Source organism: Grosmannia clavigera, assembly GCF_000143105.1.
Source record: "Grosmannia clavigera kw1407 unplaced genomic scaffold GCSC_167, whole genome shotgun sequence".
Taxonomy (NCBI): Eukaryota; Fungi; Ascomycota; class Sordariomycetes; order Ophiostomatales; family Ophiostomataceae; genus Leptographium; species Leptographium clavigerum.
Genome location: NW_014040772.1, coordinates 113,125 through 127,946, shown reverse-complemented (window position 1 = coordinate 127,946; position 14,822 = coordinate 113,125). Strand labels below are relative to the sequence as shown.

General features: G+C 51.0%; 4 protein-coding genes across 4 annotated transcripts; 1 reads left to right on the top strand and 3 right to left on the bottom strand.

Annotated features, from left to right (window-relative positions):
* Positions 1–5,276: 5,276 nt before the first annotated feature.
* On the bottom strand, positions 5,277–7,932 carry CMQ_6393 (uncharacterized protein; the record flags this gene model as incomplete). The annotated part of the gene is made up of 4 exons (XM_014315458.1): positions 5,277–5,312; positions 5,438–5,907; positions 6,922–7,591; positions 7,684–7,932. The coding sequence occupies 4 exons, from the start codon at positions 7,930–7,932 to the stop codon at positions 5,277–5,279; spliced, it is 1,425 nt and encodes a 474-aa protein (XP_014170933.1).
* Positions 7,933–8,792: 860 nt separating this feature from the next.
* Positions 8,793–10,304, top strand: CMQ_6125 (phosphoinositide 3-kinase regulatory subunit 4; the record flags this gene model as incomplete). The annotated part of the gene is made up of 1 exon (XM_014315190.1): positions 8,793–10,304. The coding sequence occupies one exon, from the start codon at positions 8,793–8,795 to the stop codon at positions 10,302–10,304; it is 1,512 nt and encodes a 503-aa protein (XP_014170665.1).
* Positions 10,305–10,422: 118 nt separating this feature from the next.
* Positions 10,423–11,277, bottom strand: CMQ_6444 (sorbitol xylulose reductase; the record flags this gene model as incomplete). The annotated part of the gene is made up of 2 exons (XM_014315509.1): positions 10,423–10,903; positions 10,958–11,277. 2 exons carry the CDS (start codon positions 11,275–11,277, stop codon positions 10,423–10,425), a joined length of 801 nt encoding a protein of 266 aa, XP_014170984.1.
* Positions 11,278–12,244: 967 nt separating this feature from the next.
* On the bottom strand, positions 12,245–13,240 carry CMQ_6399 (uncharacterized protein; the record flags this gene model as incomplete). Its single annotated transcript, XM_014315464.1, has 1 exon — positions 12,245–13,240. One exon carries the CDS (start codon positions 13,238–13,240, stop codon positions 12,245–12,247), a length of 996 nt encoding a protein of 331 aa, XP_014170939.1.
* Positions 13,241–14,822: the final 1,582 nt, after the last annotated feature.

The window sequence follows — 14,822 nt, the reverse complement described above, 5'->3', positions numbered from 1 at the left end:
TCGTTTCTTCCGCATATAAACAATACTGCCACACCAAACTGCTCCTTGACAAGCTCCTGATCAAGCTTCCGCAGGGAGCCTCCCCCAGTCAGCGGAGCTGGAAACGGTTCAAGCCGGTTCGCTGGAGTGAGGTCAGGCAGCAGATTAAAGAAGTCAAGGATCGGATCTATGAAGTCATCTCTCTGTTGCAACTGTAAGGTCTAACCAAGCTGGAGTCCATAAAGACTTGTCTGACTATCATCAGGTTTCACATCAAGGAAGTTCGAGCCAATGTTGAACGTCCGATACCCCTCGATCCCCAAGCTACTGATGGCTGTGAGACCATCGCAGAAGAAAGCTGCCCCTCTCCTTGTATTATCAGCACGGAAGCAGAGTCTGCAAGCACCAACGATCAACCTCGGCTAGAGAGTCCCGCAGTACCCCCTACCAGGAGAGAAAGTCACCGAACTTGCACTTGGCGGCATTGTATTTGTTCCTACCACCAAACTAGGAAGATCTCTGGTCGGTTCTGGACTCTCGAGTATACACCTCTTTCGATTCTTCTTAGCGAGTACCTTCGCCGCCGATGCGACTTCACTCGTATCCGCCTTGGATGGAGACTGGCCCTCTCCAAATATGGTATTCCGATGGCAATGATCGCCGGATTAGAGATTGTCTCTAGTCGCAGCGGGTTCTCAATTCGACCTTCCCTCAGAACGGAAAGGGTTGTGCCTTATACGTCTCCTGCATTCAAGATGATCGATCGTCTTCACTATCATGGGGTTTCAGTATGGGAAGTCATCGATAGGCTTAAATCACTCAACCGGTCAGACCCGACTTTCAAATATCACCGAGACCCTTCAGGCAAAAGCTATATTCATGTAAGCGATGCGCAAATATTGCATGGTTTCTTATTCCTGACTGTTCCAGAAAATCCTGCATTCTGGATGGGGATTATTTGACGCTTGGCAGGTTAGCCTGCTTGAGCTTTTCACTTATGAATTTGGTTTTACTTTGGAGGAAGAAACTGAAGAGTAAGTTCCACTTGTTGGCTCCTTACAATAATGTATTAATAGGCGAGGGCAGACTTCTTCCTGGGTGTGTACGTAATATCTTCAACAGTACCCTTTGGCAAGAGCTTCTTGACGTCATCCTGGACTGCGGATATGACCTGATAGCCATCGACTCGCCCCGTTTCGAGACGTGGCCAGGTTGGTACAGCTGGTTAAATAAACACCCCGACCCTTTTTTTCTCGGTTTTCTCGCCAAGTTAGTGGACAAGAATCAATGTAAGTATAGGAACTACATCGAGATAGGCGAGTACTAAAATGTGCTAGACTTTTCTGGATCAACACCGTTGCATAGCGCCATTCTAAGAGGATCAGTCGATTCTGTAAAGTTTTGGTTGAACCGATCCCGCCCACTTGAAGAGAACACCAATTTCCTCGGTCAGACGCCGCTGCATCTTGCAGTCCGAAGCCTATCACTGTGTCAGCTCATCCTAGAAGAGGGACATGACATGGACGTATCTGACAAATGGGGAATGACTCCCTTGATGTATGCCGCATCGTTAGGCCAAAGTGATGTGGCAACGCTTCTGATTTCGAGAGGCGCAAACATCCATGCATCATACTATGGGAAACTCTGTGGCAACTTTCTGCAATTGGCATTTTACTTTGAACACACCGAGCTGGCTCTTAAAACGCTCGATGCTATCAAATACAAATACGGGGTAGACGTATTCCATCGTTTGATTCGCACTGCCATTACAAAGTCGACCCATCTTCTTAATATGCCAAAGGCTGTTTTCTCCCCAGAAATTGCAAAACTCGTCGACGATGTCAACTTTCTTTTAGAAGATTCCTACAGGCGTGTCAAGAACAACACCTTGATGCATTATGTCAAGTCTGTTGACGAGGCCCGTACCCTCATTCAATGCGGATTCTACTCTTTCAACCAGGAGAACAGCGAAGGTGACTGTGCTATACGGTACTTGAGCAGAACCTGTGATGCCGATGTGGTCAAGTTTTGTCTTGATAACGGTGCAGATGTCAAAAACTGCAGAAAATGCCGCCAGAGTCTAATGATAGATCTATTCTCAAGCCTAAAACTCTTCAGTTCCCAAGACTCCAGCGATAAATTCGAATTGGTTCGGACCTGCATCCGAAGTGGAGTCGACCTCTTCGCTGCGGATGATTGCAAATGCCCTTGTTCGCCGGGAGGTTGTCATATTGCGTCGGCATTCAGGCTTAGCAACAGTGAAAACTATGTTACGATGGACCCTATTTGGGCTTTTGAATGGCTGACGTTGGTGGAAGAGTATAGTGGGATGCAGGCTGCTAAGACCATGCTCCTGTCCTTTCTCCGAAGGGCAAAATGTGATGAGGAAGACGTTAGCATTTCACATATCTGTTGTCACAGGGGCCGGGGAATACCAGATTGGGTGAAAGAACCATCAATCTCAGATGAGGATGCCGGAGAATTACTCGACGAAGAAAGCGAGTTTGTTCAACTTATCGAAGGAGATATGCAGCAACTCGCCACGGACACCCTTGCTGTTCTTAAAACAAGGTTTGTGCAAATCGTGATAGGCCTATATCCCAAACCGGCAAAACGGGAAGATACCTTCGTGAAAGACGTAAGTACATAAGTTTCATATGTTTGCACCCATCTCAAATTTGGGTTTTTCTAACAGAAGAACCCGCCAACAAAGGATGACGATGAGTTTGAGCTTTATTATGATGACCCTCCGGACGAGTCTATCGCGTATTCAATGGGAGGATATTTGTCGTGGCTCCGATATGAGTATCAAAGGATGGCTACGTCACCTGACAGGGATGAGTGGTTTGACAGACGAGGGACTTGGCTTGGAGAACTCATGTATGCAGCGAATGTCACGGAAGATGATTTGCCGAGATAAGGGTCTGATGTACGGCCAATTCTATAGCTGTGTCCTTGCCTAGAGGTTATCTAAGGCTAAGTAAAAGTGACAACTGTTTCGTTGTATTTCCGATGTACTCAGCGGCCGAACAGTCAAAGTTTCAGCGAAGTAGCGTTGAATGACGCTAAGTCAGGTCTAAGTAGTAATATTGCAGGGAAGAGGACTTGGATCAGTCCCTTCAGTTCTCGGATTGTCTTTTAGAGCAGTCAATAGAACGCAAGAGGAACTGATCGTAGCTTGTGTGGAACACTATTATTGGACGAAGCTCGACAGAATATACTTTACAAGGGCTCTTGAAGAATGTTAGCTAATAGTGCTAAGCGCTAATCCGACGCCGATGAGATCCATATCCGGCTACATTCTCGTCGCCCTCCTCGAGGCAGCCGAGATTCCTGAAGATTTACGGACCTTCCTCGGAGATGTTCCAAGACGAGGACAGCAATGGCGAAGCTGACCGCTTTGTCGTGCTGTACACGATCAATATCGGCCTCGCTGGACATTCGACCAGACTCATTTAGGCCCTGGATATGGCACCCGTACAGCGGAACACAAGTCGACGGCACTGTTTCTGCATTTACCAGGCTAGTCTCTGCCATTGAGAGCCACATGGCAGAGGCTCATTGCTGCTGGAAAGCGCCAGTCTTCTGCTTCACGATGCCAAATCAGATTTCGCCGCCGTGCCATCCAACTGCTTCATACGGAGCTTCTTAGCCCGCATATGTCCTCCTCGGTTTAGTAACATCGCGCCCGGCCTTCTTATGCCGCACGATGCGGCGCACTTTGCTAGCCAGAGCCGCCAGAGCCGCCGGACAATTTGCGTTGTCGGTTCTTTGTCTTTGCAGAAAAGGGAGCTTACAGCACGCAGCACGCAGAATCTAGGCTAATAGAAGCGATGTAGACACACGACGGACACTGTTAAAATAAGGCTAGGTTCCCTAAATTTACGTGCATTATGATTCCTTGCGGGATAAGGACACGAACAGTAGCAACCCAAAAGGCGTGATATCGCAACCTACCACGAAAAGCCTTACCTGCTCCGCCCTTTCCCAGTCTCTTTTTTTTTTTGGTCCCTGTGGCATCTTTGTAAAACATAAACCCTATCTGTACTGCAAAGATCTATATCGTCTGAAACAAATAGTACTATGTTGTAGCAGTTTTCCTTTTTATTGATTTTAAAAGGTAATCGTAACAAGTAAAAAGGAAAGGTATAATCAATTTTAAAAAATTGAATACCTCAAGGCAATATGCACACTTTAGTCGAGGGTAACAGCGTTCGCGCGTTGATTAGTGCTTCTAGCAGTAATCTTCTCGCAGAGCGCCAGAAAGTACCGGTGCAACGCGAACTATATAATGGCCTTGTTACGTGTCTCGGCAATGTTATAATCTTTCTATCAATATCCGCCATGTCCCGATCCCGGGGATTAGCGATAGGAAGCACTTGTGAAAATGTTCAGTCGATGCTGGAAGCTAGTGCTGCGGCAGAAGACGCTATAGGCACCAATTTGCTCTGCCTTATTTCCTCCTTGGCGTTGTAGACATGGTATGCGTGCAGGCGCGTTTAGCATCGCAGCGCCGCCGGCATTGCCGATTTCAATTGGCCGCAGGCAGACAAGCAAGACAACTTCATTCTTGGCGGAGCGTTGGCTGTAACCGTTGCGGATGAGGCAGTGTTTGACATCGAAACTGGTCGTAAATAACCCTGCCTACTAACACACAGGTTGCAGCGAAGCGGAAAAGTTCCGGAAGAGGTGCCAAGTTTCCCTGATAGATTTGCCCAATTTGAAAGCGTGGACCACTGCTGCGGCTTCTGTGGTGTCTCTATTCTGGTAAACTTTTGATCTGGCATGGGTTCGAACTGTGTAGCTTGGTGTGTTGGGTCTGCATAGTGTAGCAACTTGACTTTTGTGTAGAGAAGTCGCTGCCGGTCGTATAACTTATAGTTTGCTATACCCCCTGCACCAAGGTGTAAAGTAGGGATCTATACCTTCCATCGTGGTAGGCAGGTGCAAAGATCCCTAGGCCAGTACGCTGTGTCTTGTTCCTGCTTTTTTCTCCCACCTTATGCTTCCTCTCTCGCTTCGACCGGCTTGCTTACAAAAAGCAGTCTCTTGCAATGCAAGTCTGATTCTTGCATTAAGCAAAGTCTGCTCAAATGTTCATCAGTAGAATTCGCGAGAGGATGGGACCAACGTTAGTGCAACCACTTGGGTGCAATCCACGGCCATCGAGGTCGGCCTCCGCCTTTCCGATAGCCATTTCAATCTGACGTCCTATCCCACTCATTTGAAGTATAGTAGAGATCACAAAATGGGTGTGAAGGTAATCTTTATCAGGCATTGGTATAGTGTCGTCAATTCTAATGAGCCGGAACAGTGGAGAACCGCTCTTTGAACTGACGGACAGCACATCATCAAAAAATAGTGCTGTGTTGTAGCAGTTTTCCTATACATTAATTAGTTTGGAAATAATCGTGATGAGTAAGAAACAAAAAAGATACAAAAAACATTTATAACTTACCTCGTCTGAAGGGGAAAAAGCAAGCTTGCACTTGCCAAAGATCTTATGCACACTCGAGTCGAGGGTGACGGCGTTCGCGCGTTGATTTATGTTTCTAGCTGTAATCTTCTCACGGAGCGCCGGGAAGTACCGGTGCAACGCGAACCATATGATGGCCTTGTCACGCGTCTCGGTAGCGTCATTCTCGTTGAAGGAGCCCAAAGCGAAAGGGATGATGTGAGCGCATTCGGTAGAGGTCCTCATAGCACCGCGAGGAGGCAGGACGATCTGGTCGTCGTGAACATCCATCTCCCAAGAGCCACTATAAACGCAGCGGTAGCCGTCTCTGCGCAGACAGTCCCTGCGCAGACGGGTCTGCTCTGCCCTGGTGGCTGTTTCAATAGTTGCCATGGCCAGATCGACTGCGGCAGTTGCCTCGGGACTTGGGGGTGTTGGCAAAGGTGCCGGAGCTTGTCCGCCAGCAACCAAGACTGTAATGCGTTGGGAGGGTGGTTTGTTAGGACACCACAATGGCAGATAGACTACAAATAGGTGAAGTGCAAAAACCAAAAGAGGAGAAGATTACTCACACGGCTTCAGGATTGCATCGACGAGGTGACGTGCAAGTCTTACTAGTTGGGCATCGTCTTGGCAGAATCTAATGTCTGCTTCCAAGGCTCTTCTCCCCCTTTCACCGAGGTGCTTTACAAAAGTCTCCAAGATTTTCGCGGAATTGTAGTTGACGTCGTAGAGCCGGTCCACTCTCACGCTTGCTTCTGTAGCCAAGAGCTCATCTTCAGCCGGTGCCGGTGACAGTGATGGCGAGACAGATGGATGATTTGATAGTGGCAACATGTGCCGAAGCGGGTCATTCCACCATGGTCCCGATATTTCTGTTCGTTGTGTAAAGTTGCGCTAGTTGAAGATCGTTGATGGGACAAAACGTTAACTGAAAGGTAGGAACGAGAATTTTGGACCCCAAACAAAGCAGCAGTGCACAATTTGCATAAAGAGCCTTACGTCGTACAAAGAAAGCCCTTACATAATGTGAGGGAGGGCTTGCTCCTGGCGGGGTAATTGCGCTCTCAACCCCTCACGTGAAATCGCATACTGCAACATAGCTTCGTGCAACCAGAGCACGAGTTCAAGAATCCAGTTACTGTCAGGCTCTTCTTCTGCACCCTGCGCAGCCTCCCGGGTGGCGCAGGCCTTCTCCAAAACAACGAAACAGCAGCTACGCTGCAGCAAACGGCATATCCTCGCAGCTACGTCGGAGCGCAGTAGTTAAACAGCAGGCACCTCTATACTAGCAATGCTAACCTCAATATACCAGAGGTGCTGGCAACGTCTTTCTCTGCGGCCAAGGTTTGGACGGCTGTTAGGGGCATTAGATTTCACAAGCGACGAATGCATATTACTGACATCTTTCTTGTGTTGCAAAGGTAATCCCTGATACTTTATAACAAAAGTATTACTTCATCTGCTTCACAGAATTTCAGGCTCACAGCCCGCAAACTCCCGTATGTCCTCCAAAATCCACTGGATAGGAGTGACAAATGTCACATCTGGCGACGGGTCCTCTCCAGGCATTGCATCCCCTAGTGGTTCGATTGGCTCATCGAGGCCCAAGATCGCACTCGCTGTCAGCTGTGCGAAACCCTCCGGGAGCGACTCTTGACTCGGCACATCAGACACGTCGGGCAGACCAGCCCCGGTCTCCAAGTGGTATTTCTTCATGTAGCGCACCACGTTCTTAACCCTCTCACCCCCATCCAATATGCCCATTACACGGCCAGTCCAGTCAAAGACGCTTGAGCCCGAATCACCCGGCTGAGAAAAGTGACCACCCACAAAATCCAACACCAACAGATGATACGAGACAAGAGATTGTCCTTTGCCGAATGGAGTGCGCCGGACTGCCTCGATCTCGTTAGTGATGCCAAATCGGAGGCCCGTAGTTTGGCCGCGTTTGGCCACCAGATGCGATGTGCGATCGTCGCATGCAAAGGGCGGCTGGGGTGGAATATCGCGGCCGTGAAGTTGGAGAAAACCGTTGGCATCGAGATTCAGAGTGACAGAACCATCTTGACTGTCCGGGTCTGCCAAAGCTTCTGCATGGATCATCATATCCGCAGCGCCGCCAACATTGCTGGTTCCCATGGATGAGGGCCTTGCCTGGGTGCCCGTAGGCAGACAAGCAACACAACTGCATTGGCGGAGTTCTCATCATAACCAATACGGATAGGGTAGAAGCAATCCCAACCCACCCCGGGATTGCTCAGGGCTCTGACGATGCCTGTGCGCAGCTCTGGGCACCATTTGTGGACGAGGTGGTGGTCACCCACCGTCGAGATCCTTTTCGACCTACTGTTTATGTCTGTATGGGTCTCCCAGGGAGTGGTGGAGGTCTTGGCGATGAGACGTGGTGAGCCCGCAAGGCCATCAAAGTAATAAGTCTCTTCATCCTCAGATGGCTTGGAAAAGCCCATAAGCAGGTCTACAGAACTGACTGCCATCTTCTAATTGGCAAAAGGCGTGTGTTTTCAGCGCTGTTGTCAAGCCCCAACTTCGCTTGTCGGTTTTTTCTTTTTGGAAGTTTGAGCAGAGCCTCTAGACTTTTGATAGGGGTTGCAATCATTGTTCAGAATCAGAATTGAAATCCCGGTTGCGGTAGGTCTGAGAGGCTGGTGCGTATGCTCTGAGTAATAGCAGCTACCAAAGGTAGTAAGTACTAGACTTGATTGTCTCATAGCTCACTGTTATAACATCACGATTAGCTAAGCTTCCTAGTAAAAATAATTCTCCATCTTAAAGGAAAAGAAAAACGTACAGCAGCGGGTATTCGCTGGTCGTCACCGACCCAACTACTAATCCGCCGATTACTGGTTTAACTAGGGGAGAGCGGACGGGATCCCGTGCTTTCCAGTATCTATGGCCGTACGTGATGGATTAAGGAGCAGAGGGGGCTATAATGTGTTTTCTCGAACGAATAAAAAAATCGCTTGGCGGAAGCTTGTTCGCTCGACATGCTGACTCAGCAGCAACATACCACAGTAATCCGCATCGTTGGAAAATAACGATATCCACCTTTTTGAGTAATTACCACCACGACCGATTACACCTCGCCTACCACGTCCACAATTTGCTAGCGCTGTGCATTGCATTGTTTCCGTGTTGTCTCCCCTTTTTAATTGCCAGTGGTTCTATTTTCTTTCACCGTCTTTTTGAAATGGTCTAGCTCCAGTCTGCTTCCAACGCCCGCCTTTGGCCGAGGCGTATCTTACGATCTTTCTGGTCCTTGTCCGTCTCTCTCTCGACTCTGTCCTCTCCGACGTCTACGAACCAGCAGGCCTCCCCCTGACAAAGATAACGAGCGATGGCTGACGAGACGATTGCGGATGCGACCCTGGCCCATCGGCAGGCCATGGCCGAGCTGATCACGCTGGACGCAAACCTGACGCCGGCCGATCGGCTCGTGCTGGAGGGCATGATCCGAGATGTGCGGGCAGGTCGAGACTACGAGGACGACAACACGGCCAGCTGCCAGATCAATGGCAACGGCACGATCAAACAGACGGGCACGGACGCGGCCGCCGACGCCGACGTGCTCTCGACGCTGGACGGGCTCAACGACGAGACCGACAGCCGGTTCGAGCCAACCGTGTTCACATCAGCCGACTGGCGTGATGTGCTGCAGGCAGCGGCGACGGCGCGCAAGGACGCTGCTGGCACTGCGGAGATGCATGTGCGGGCACGGCTGCGAGCTTGGGCCCAGGTGGCTCTGCTCGAGCGGTTCGTCCGGCTGGCACAGGATCACATCGTCCGCCACCGGACAGACGTCGTTTTTGCTACGCACCTGCTCTGCTACCTCGGGCTCGTGGTGCCCAGTGCGGCCACGCTGCTCTTCTGGCACTTCTCGTGGTTGCACGGGCTGCTGCACACGGCACTCGTGCTCGCCACCTGCATCGGCTCCTACACCATCATGATGCACCAGCACATCCACCAGGGCGGCGTCCTGCGTCGGGATCGCGTCTGGACTCGGGCTGTCGACCGGCTCTTTCCCTACCTGCTCGATCCGCTCATGGGCCACACCTGGAACTCGTACTTTTACCACCACGTCAAGCACCACCATGTCGAGGGCAACGGCCCCGACGATCTCTCGTCGACCCTCCGCTTTCGCCGCGACAGCCTCCTCGACTTTTCCTGCTATCTTGGCCGCTTCCTCGTTCTCGCCTGGTTCGACCTCCCGCTCTACTTCTATCGCACCCACCGCTACCACAATGCCGTGCGCGCCGGCTTCTGGGAGCTCTCCAGCTACGTTCTTCTCGTCGGCTCCTACCTTCTCGGCTCTCGCGCCGTTCTCGTCACTGCACCTGGTGCTGCTTTTTGCGTCTTCCTCCTGCCCTTTGCCATCATGCGCATGGGCCTCATGCTCGGCAATTGGGGCCAGCATGCCTTTGTCGACCCCGATTCCCCCGACTCCGACTTCCGCTCCAGCATCACCCTTGTTGACGTCGCCAGCAACCGGGTCTGCTTTAACGACGGCTACCACACCTCTCATCACCTCAACCCCCGTCGCCACTGGCGCGATCATCCTCGTGCCTTTGTTCGTCAGAAGCGTGTCTATGCGGCCGAGCGCGCCCTCGTCTTCTTCGGCATCGACTACCTCGAGATCACCTTGCGCCTCATCCTCTGGCAGGACTACAAGCACCTCGCCCTTTGCCTCGCCCCTCTCGGCCCCGAGCAGTGCCGTCTCTCGCTCGACGAGCGGGCTGACATGCTTCGTCGCCACACCACCGCCTTCTCCGAGGCCGACATTGCTCGCTTCTTCCCCAAGACGCGCTCTGCCGCTGCCTGGCGACGGAAACAGGGCCTTCCCGCAGAGTAGCCCTAGCATATAACGCAAAACGACATGTGTGGTGGATTTTAACAATTTATCATTTAGTATATTGCCTTGAAACTGGTACACTGCTATGGTACACGCCGCCTGGCCTCCCTCCTCCCGTTTACCGGACGCAGTAGCCGCCGTCAATGACAATGTCTGTGCCGGTGGTGTACGTGCTAGCATCGCTGATCAGGTAGACGTAAGCGCCCTTGAGCTCTTTGGCCAGGCCCGGCCGGCCCATCGGGATCATGCTGTTCCACAGCTGCTGTGTCTTCTGGTCGACAAAGTCCGACAGACCTGTGTCGATGTAGCCGGGTGAGATGCTGTTGACACGCGCAAAGTCACGCCACTCGTTGGCCAGCGACCTGGCCAGGTGGATACACCCGGCCTTGGCCACGTTGTACGACGTCTGCTCCTGCGGGAAGTTGACAATGTGTCCCGACATCGACGCCGTGATCACAAACGAGCCCGTGCCGCGCTCCTTGAAGTGCGCTCCTACGGCCTTGGCGCAGTATGCCGTGCCGTTGAGGTCCGTTTGGATCACCTTGTCCCAGTCTGCCGCCGAGCCGTCCACGACGCCTTTGTCAGCCGTGGCACCGGCACTGTCCAGTTAGCTCTTCATTCCATTCGTTCCTCATCCATCCCATATTACTCACTTTGCAATAAAACCGTCGATCTTGCCAAAGTCAGATAGCACATCCGACACCAGCTTCTCCACCTCGGCGTAGTCGCCCACGTTGCACTTGTATGCCTTGACCTTGACGCCGTAGTCTTTCGTCAGTGCCGCCACGTTCTTCTCTGCCCCTTCCTTGCGCGACGAGTATGTGATGGCCACGTCCGCGCCCATCTCGGCACAACCACGTGCGGACTCAATGCCCATTCCACGCGGGCCCGAAGCCCCCGTGATCACCACGACCTTGCCCTTTAGGCTGAACTGGTCCCGGAGGCTGGTTGCTGCTGTCGCTTTTATCGGCATCGTGGCGGTTGATAACGGATAACAAACAGGTAGTCTTTGAGAATAATGAGATTGAGAGACGCAGAAAAGATGGAAGAGAAGCTGACATTTCCGACCTTTATCTACCTCCACCTGGTCTTTCCCCTAGCTACTTCCCAGATCTTCCAGCTCTGACGTTGGATAGCCGAGCTGTCCGTGAGTAAGAACTTGATTCCTGACGTCATTGCGATCTTCAAACTGCATTAGCAGCCACTAAAACATCAACCGCTGTCTTGGCTTCGTCCCAGCTTCCTAGTGCCATGCTTGTGCCTGGAGACGGACCAATCGCCAGGGCTTCTTGTTGCACTGTCCAGGGGAAATACTCGCTGCAGTTGTTGAATCACGTACTGCACACGTCCGCATTCCGCGTTCAGCCGGAAGCATCGACGCGGAGAACCCCGCTCACGTGCCAATCTGCACCTGTGCACAGTCCCGAGACTGTCTACGCACGGCCTTGAACACTGTACATTGTTTGCATTCTCGCACGGGCCATCTGCCAGAACATATTTAGTCCGTCACCGCCCGTCTCCTTTTCTAATTTTCTTTTCTCCTTTTCTTTTTCATACTTACCTTGTTCGATGAGTCGGGTGATCATGAAGACCTGGCCATAGGGTGGGAAGCCTGCATTGCACATCGCGGAGCTACCCGTCTTGGTTTGTCCTTCGGGGCCGACCCGGGCGCAATTTTTGCTTTCCACATCTTGTTTTTCATTGCGAGCGTCGCCTTGTGCAGCGTCGTGAAGGGGAACTGTACATTCTGGGGGCTCATTCGTAGTGAAATTTGTGTGCATGCTTTTCATATGGAAGAGACCAAACACAGCGACGGCTAAGGTTATCTGTATTCCATTTTATACAGAGTACAGTAGTAAAGCAAGAGTATGCGCGAGTTTGATTAGTAATCAAAATAGTGACATAGACAATTGTCTTGTCCAGGCGAAGCTATGTACACATCATGCTAACCATGACTTGACAACACCCTCGAGGCCCTCCTTCATCCACGGATCGTCAATGCTGATGTCCTCGTCGAAACCGTGTTCTCCAGGCTGAATGGAGAGATGGAAGTCAAGCGTCGGGTCGAGCCTGTTCGCCGTTGCCTTGAGCGCCTCGACTTCGGCCACCGGCACCATTGTGTCGTCGCGGCCGTGCAGGATGAACACGCCGCCACGCGGAAAGACCGCGCCGTCCTCGACCCGTTGCGAGGGCAGCTGCTGGCGGCCCTCGACGTCGAACATCTGGCCGATGATGCCGTTGTGCACGGCCGAAAAGATGATGTCGTTGCGCTCAAACTTGGCATCGTTCGAGATGATTGCCGGCAGCTCGCCGCAGGCCACCTTGACCACGTGATCGTCAAAGATGTCGCGCGGGACATACGACCGGCCCAGGCGCGGCAGCTTATTGGCCTCGGTGTACCAGGCAACCCGGGTGTCGACGACGGGATACGCCGCCGTGACGGCGCGGATCTCGCCAGGATGATCCAGAGCTGTCATCAGGCTCAGGTAGCCGCCAGCACTCTCACCGGTCGTGATGATGCGGTCCGTGTCGAGCTGGACGCGGCCCTGCGTCTGCTCGTCGAGAATCTTGCTTGGCTCGGCTGAGTGCAGCCAGGTCCAAAAATCGCGCACATCCGTCAGAATGTCCGTCACGGGCGACTCGGGATACAGCCGGTAGTTGACGCTGACAATCACAGCCGAATGCCGCTCTGCCAGCTGCAGAATCCAAGGTCCAAAAAATGGCGGAAACATACTTCCGGCGCCGATGAGATAACCACCATGGTACCGTACAATAATCGGCCGCGGCTTGCTGCTCTTGTCACCAGCAACAAGCAGCTGCTTCGGGATGAGAAAGTCCGCTCCTATGGCATGGCCAGCCACAACTTTGTACGTGGTGTTGATGACGGTGAAGTTATCGAAACGAGAAAACTCGTCGGCTGTTGGGTGCGAAGACATGGTGGGGTTGAAGCTTTTTCCTTCTTTCGTCTCAAGGAGCAGTGACAACGTCTGGGACCTGATGTGTAAAAAAACAGCGAGGGTTTTATGATGCTTTTCTTCTCCCACACACACTGCTCGGCGAGAATTGCACTCAGTGGCTTCTATTTGACAAGAATACGATGTGTACTCATTGTCTGTCTTGAAGATAAGTACTCCGTACAGCCGGTTCCAAAAATGGATTTAAATCCGTCGGTGTGGGGCTGATGATTCGGCTGTAGATTTCCATTTGAAACAAAAGCCGTACTCCGTACAGCCGCTCCATTGATCTGCAAGCCACAGAATTATGGAGTACTCCTGTGGCTGATCACGAAAAACACATCTTCATTTCTACATCCACCAAAACTCTCTCCGACGAAATACTATAATTCGTTTGCATGCAGGTCCAGTGGTTTCTCTGCGCGGTCTGACTTCATTCGCGATGTGCACATATTAAGCTGGCTGTCTCCATAAAGTCGCATTTGATGCGATGTCCTATACTATTTCCATAAAATTGGGTCACAATAAGCTTATACAGAGTACCAGTAAGCTCTAAATGTTCACATAATCCCGATGAAAACCCTATAGCGATGTGCCGAATTCTTATTTAGCCAGATTTTGTTTGTTTCCGTTTGGTTTTAACTCTTTGCCTATCTTGCTTCTTATCTGTAACCCAGCCTTGTAGATTATATATGGACATACATACTAATCCGCGATCATGCTTTCTAGCCTCCTAAGCTGCTGTAGTCTTATAGTAATCGTTATACTTGACAAGCAGTTTGGTCGCAACAACTACTGTAAAGTCCAGATTGATCGCTGCCAAACCATTCGTCTAACTTTTTATTACCTATGTAGTATTTTTGATGAAGCACCATGACTACCTCGTCGTAAATGCACATGAATATAAAAATTAGGGCTGTCAGCCAAGTTTGTCGATAATTCGTTATGCATACAGCTTCTCTACTTGAAAAAGCTTAATAAGTCTGCAGCTTCGGTACGTAACGTACTTCAGCAGATGTCCTCGTATCATGTCTTTGCATTGCACGTCGGCATCGGCCTTCAGCAATATATTGTCAATATATGACATTCGGCGGTAGCAAACCTCCAAGTTGATATCGGCTCCATAGCGGTACAGTCGTGCATCAAGTATTACCTGGTTCATGCCAACGTCTCCACGATACCATAAAACATTACTCAAGACACAGCACAAATTATGTTCATTCATATTTTGTGAAATACTACTACAGATCTCTTCATCCTATTCGACTTTTGCTTGGCCAAGTTTGCATTACACCAATGCGCGCTATTAATGTCAATCTTCATCTGATTGATGTTCATCTTCATCACACGCCCCGGATCGCTGCACAACTTTGCCTTTTCGAGATTGCGTGTGTGTTTCTTCCGCGATCATCTAGCTCTGAATATGAAAGTAGATGACGAAGCTGTTTGCTGACTATACTGGCCCGAAGTGAGCCAAGGTGCTCCTAGAGGGGGCCTCTGGGAAAACTATTTGGCCGCGGTTGTTTTGCGATTGTCATTGCCCGACAAATTTCCGGCTCGCCCG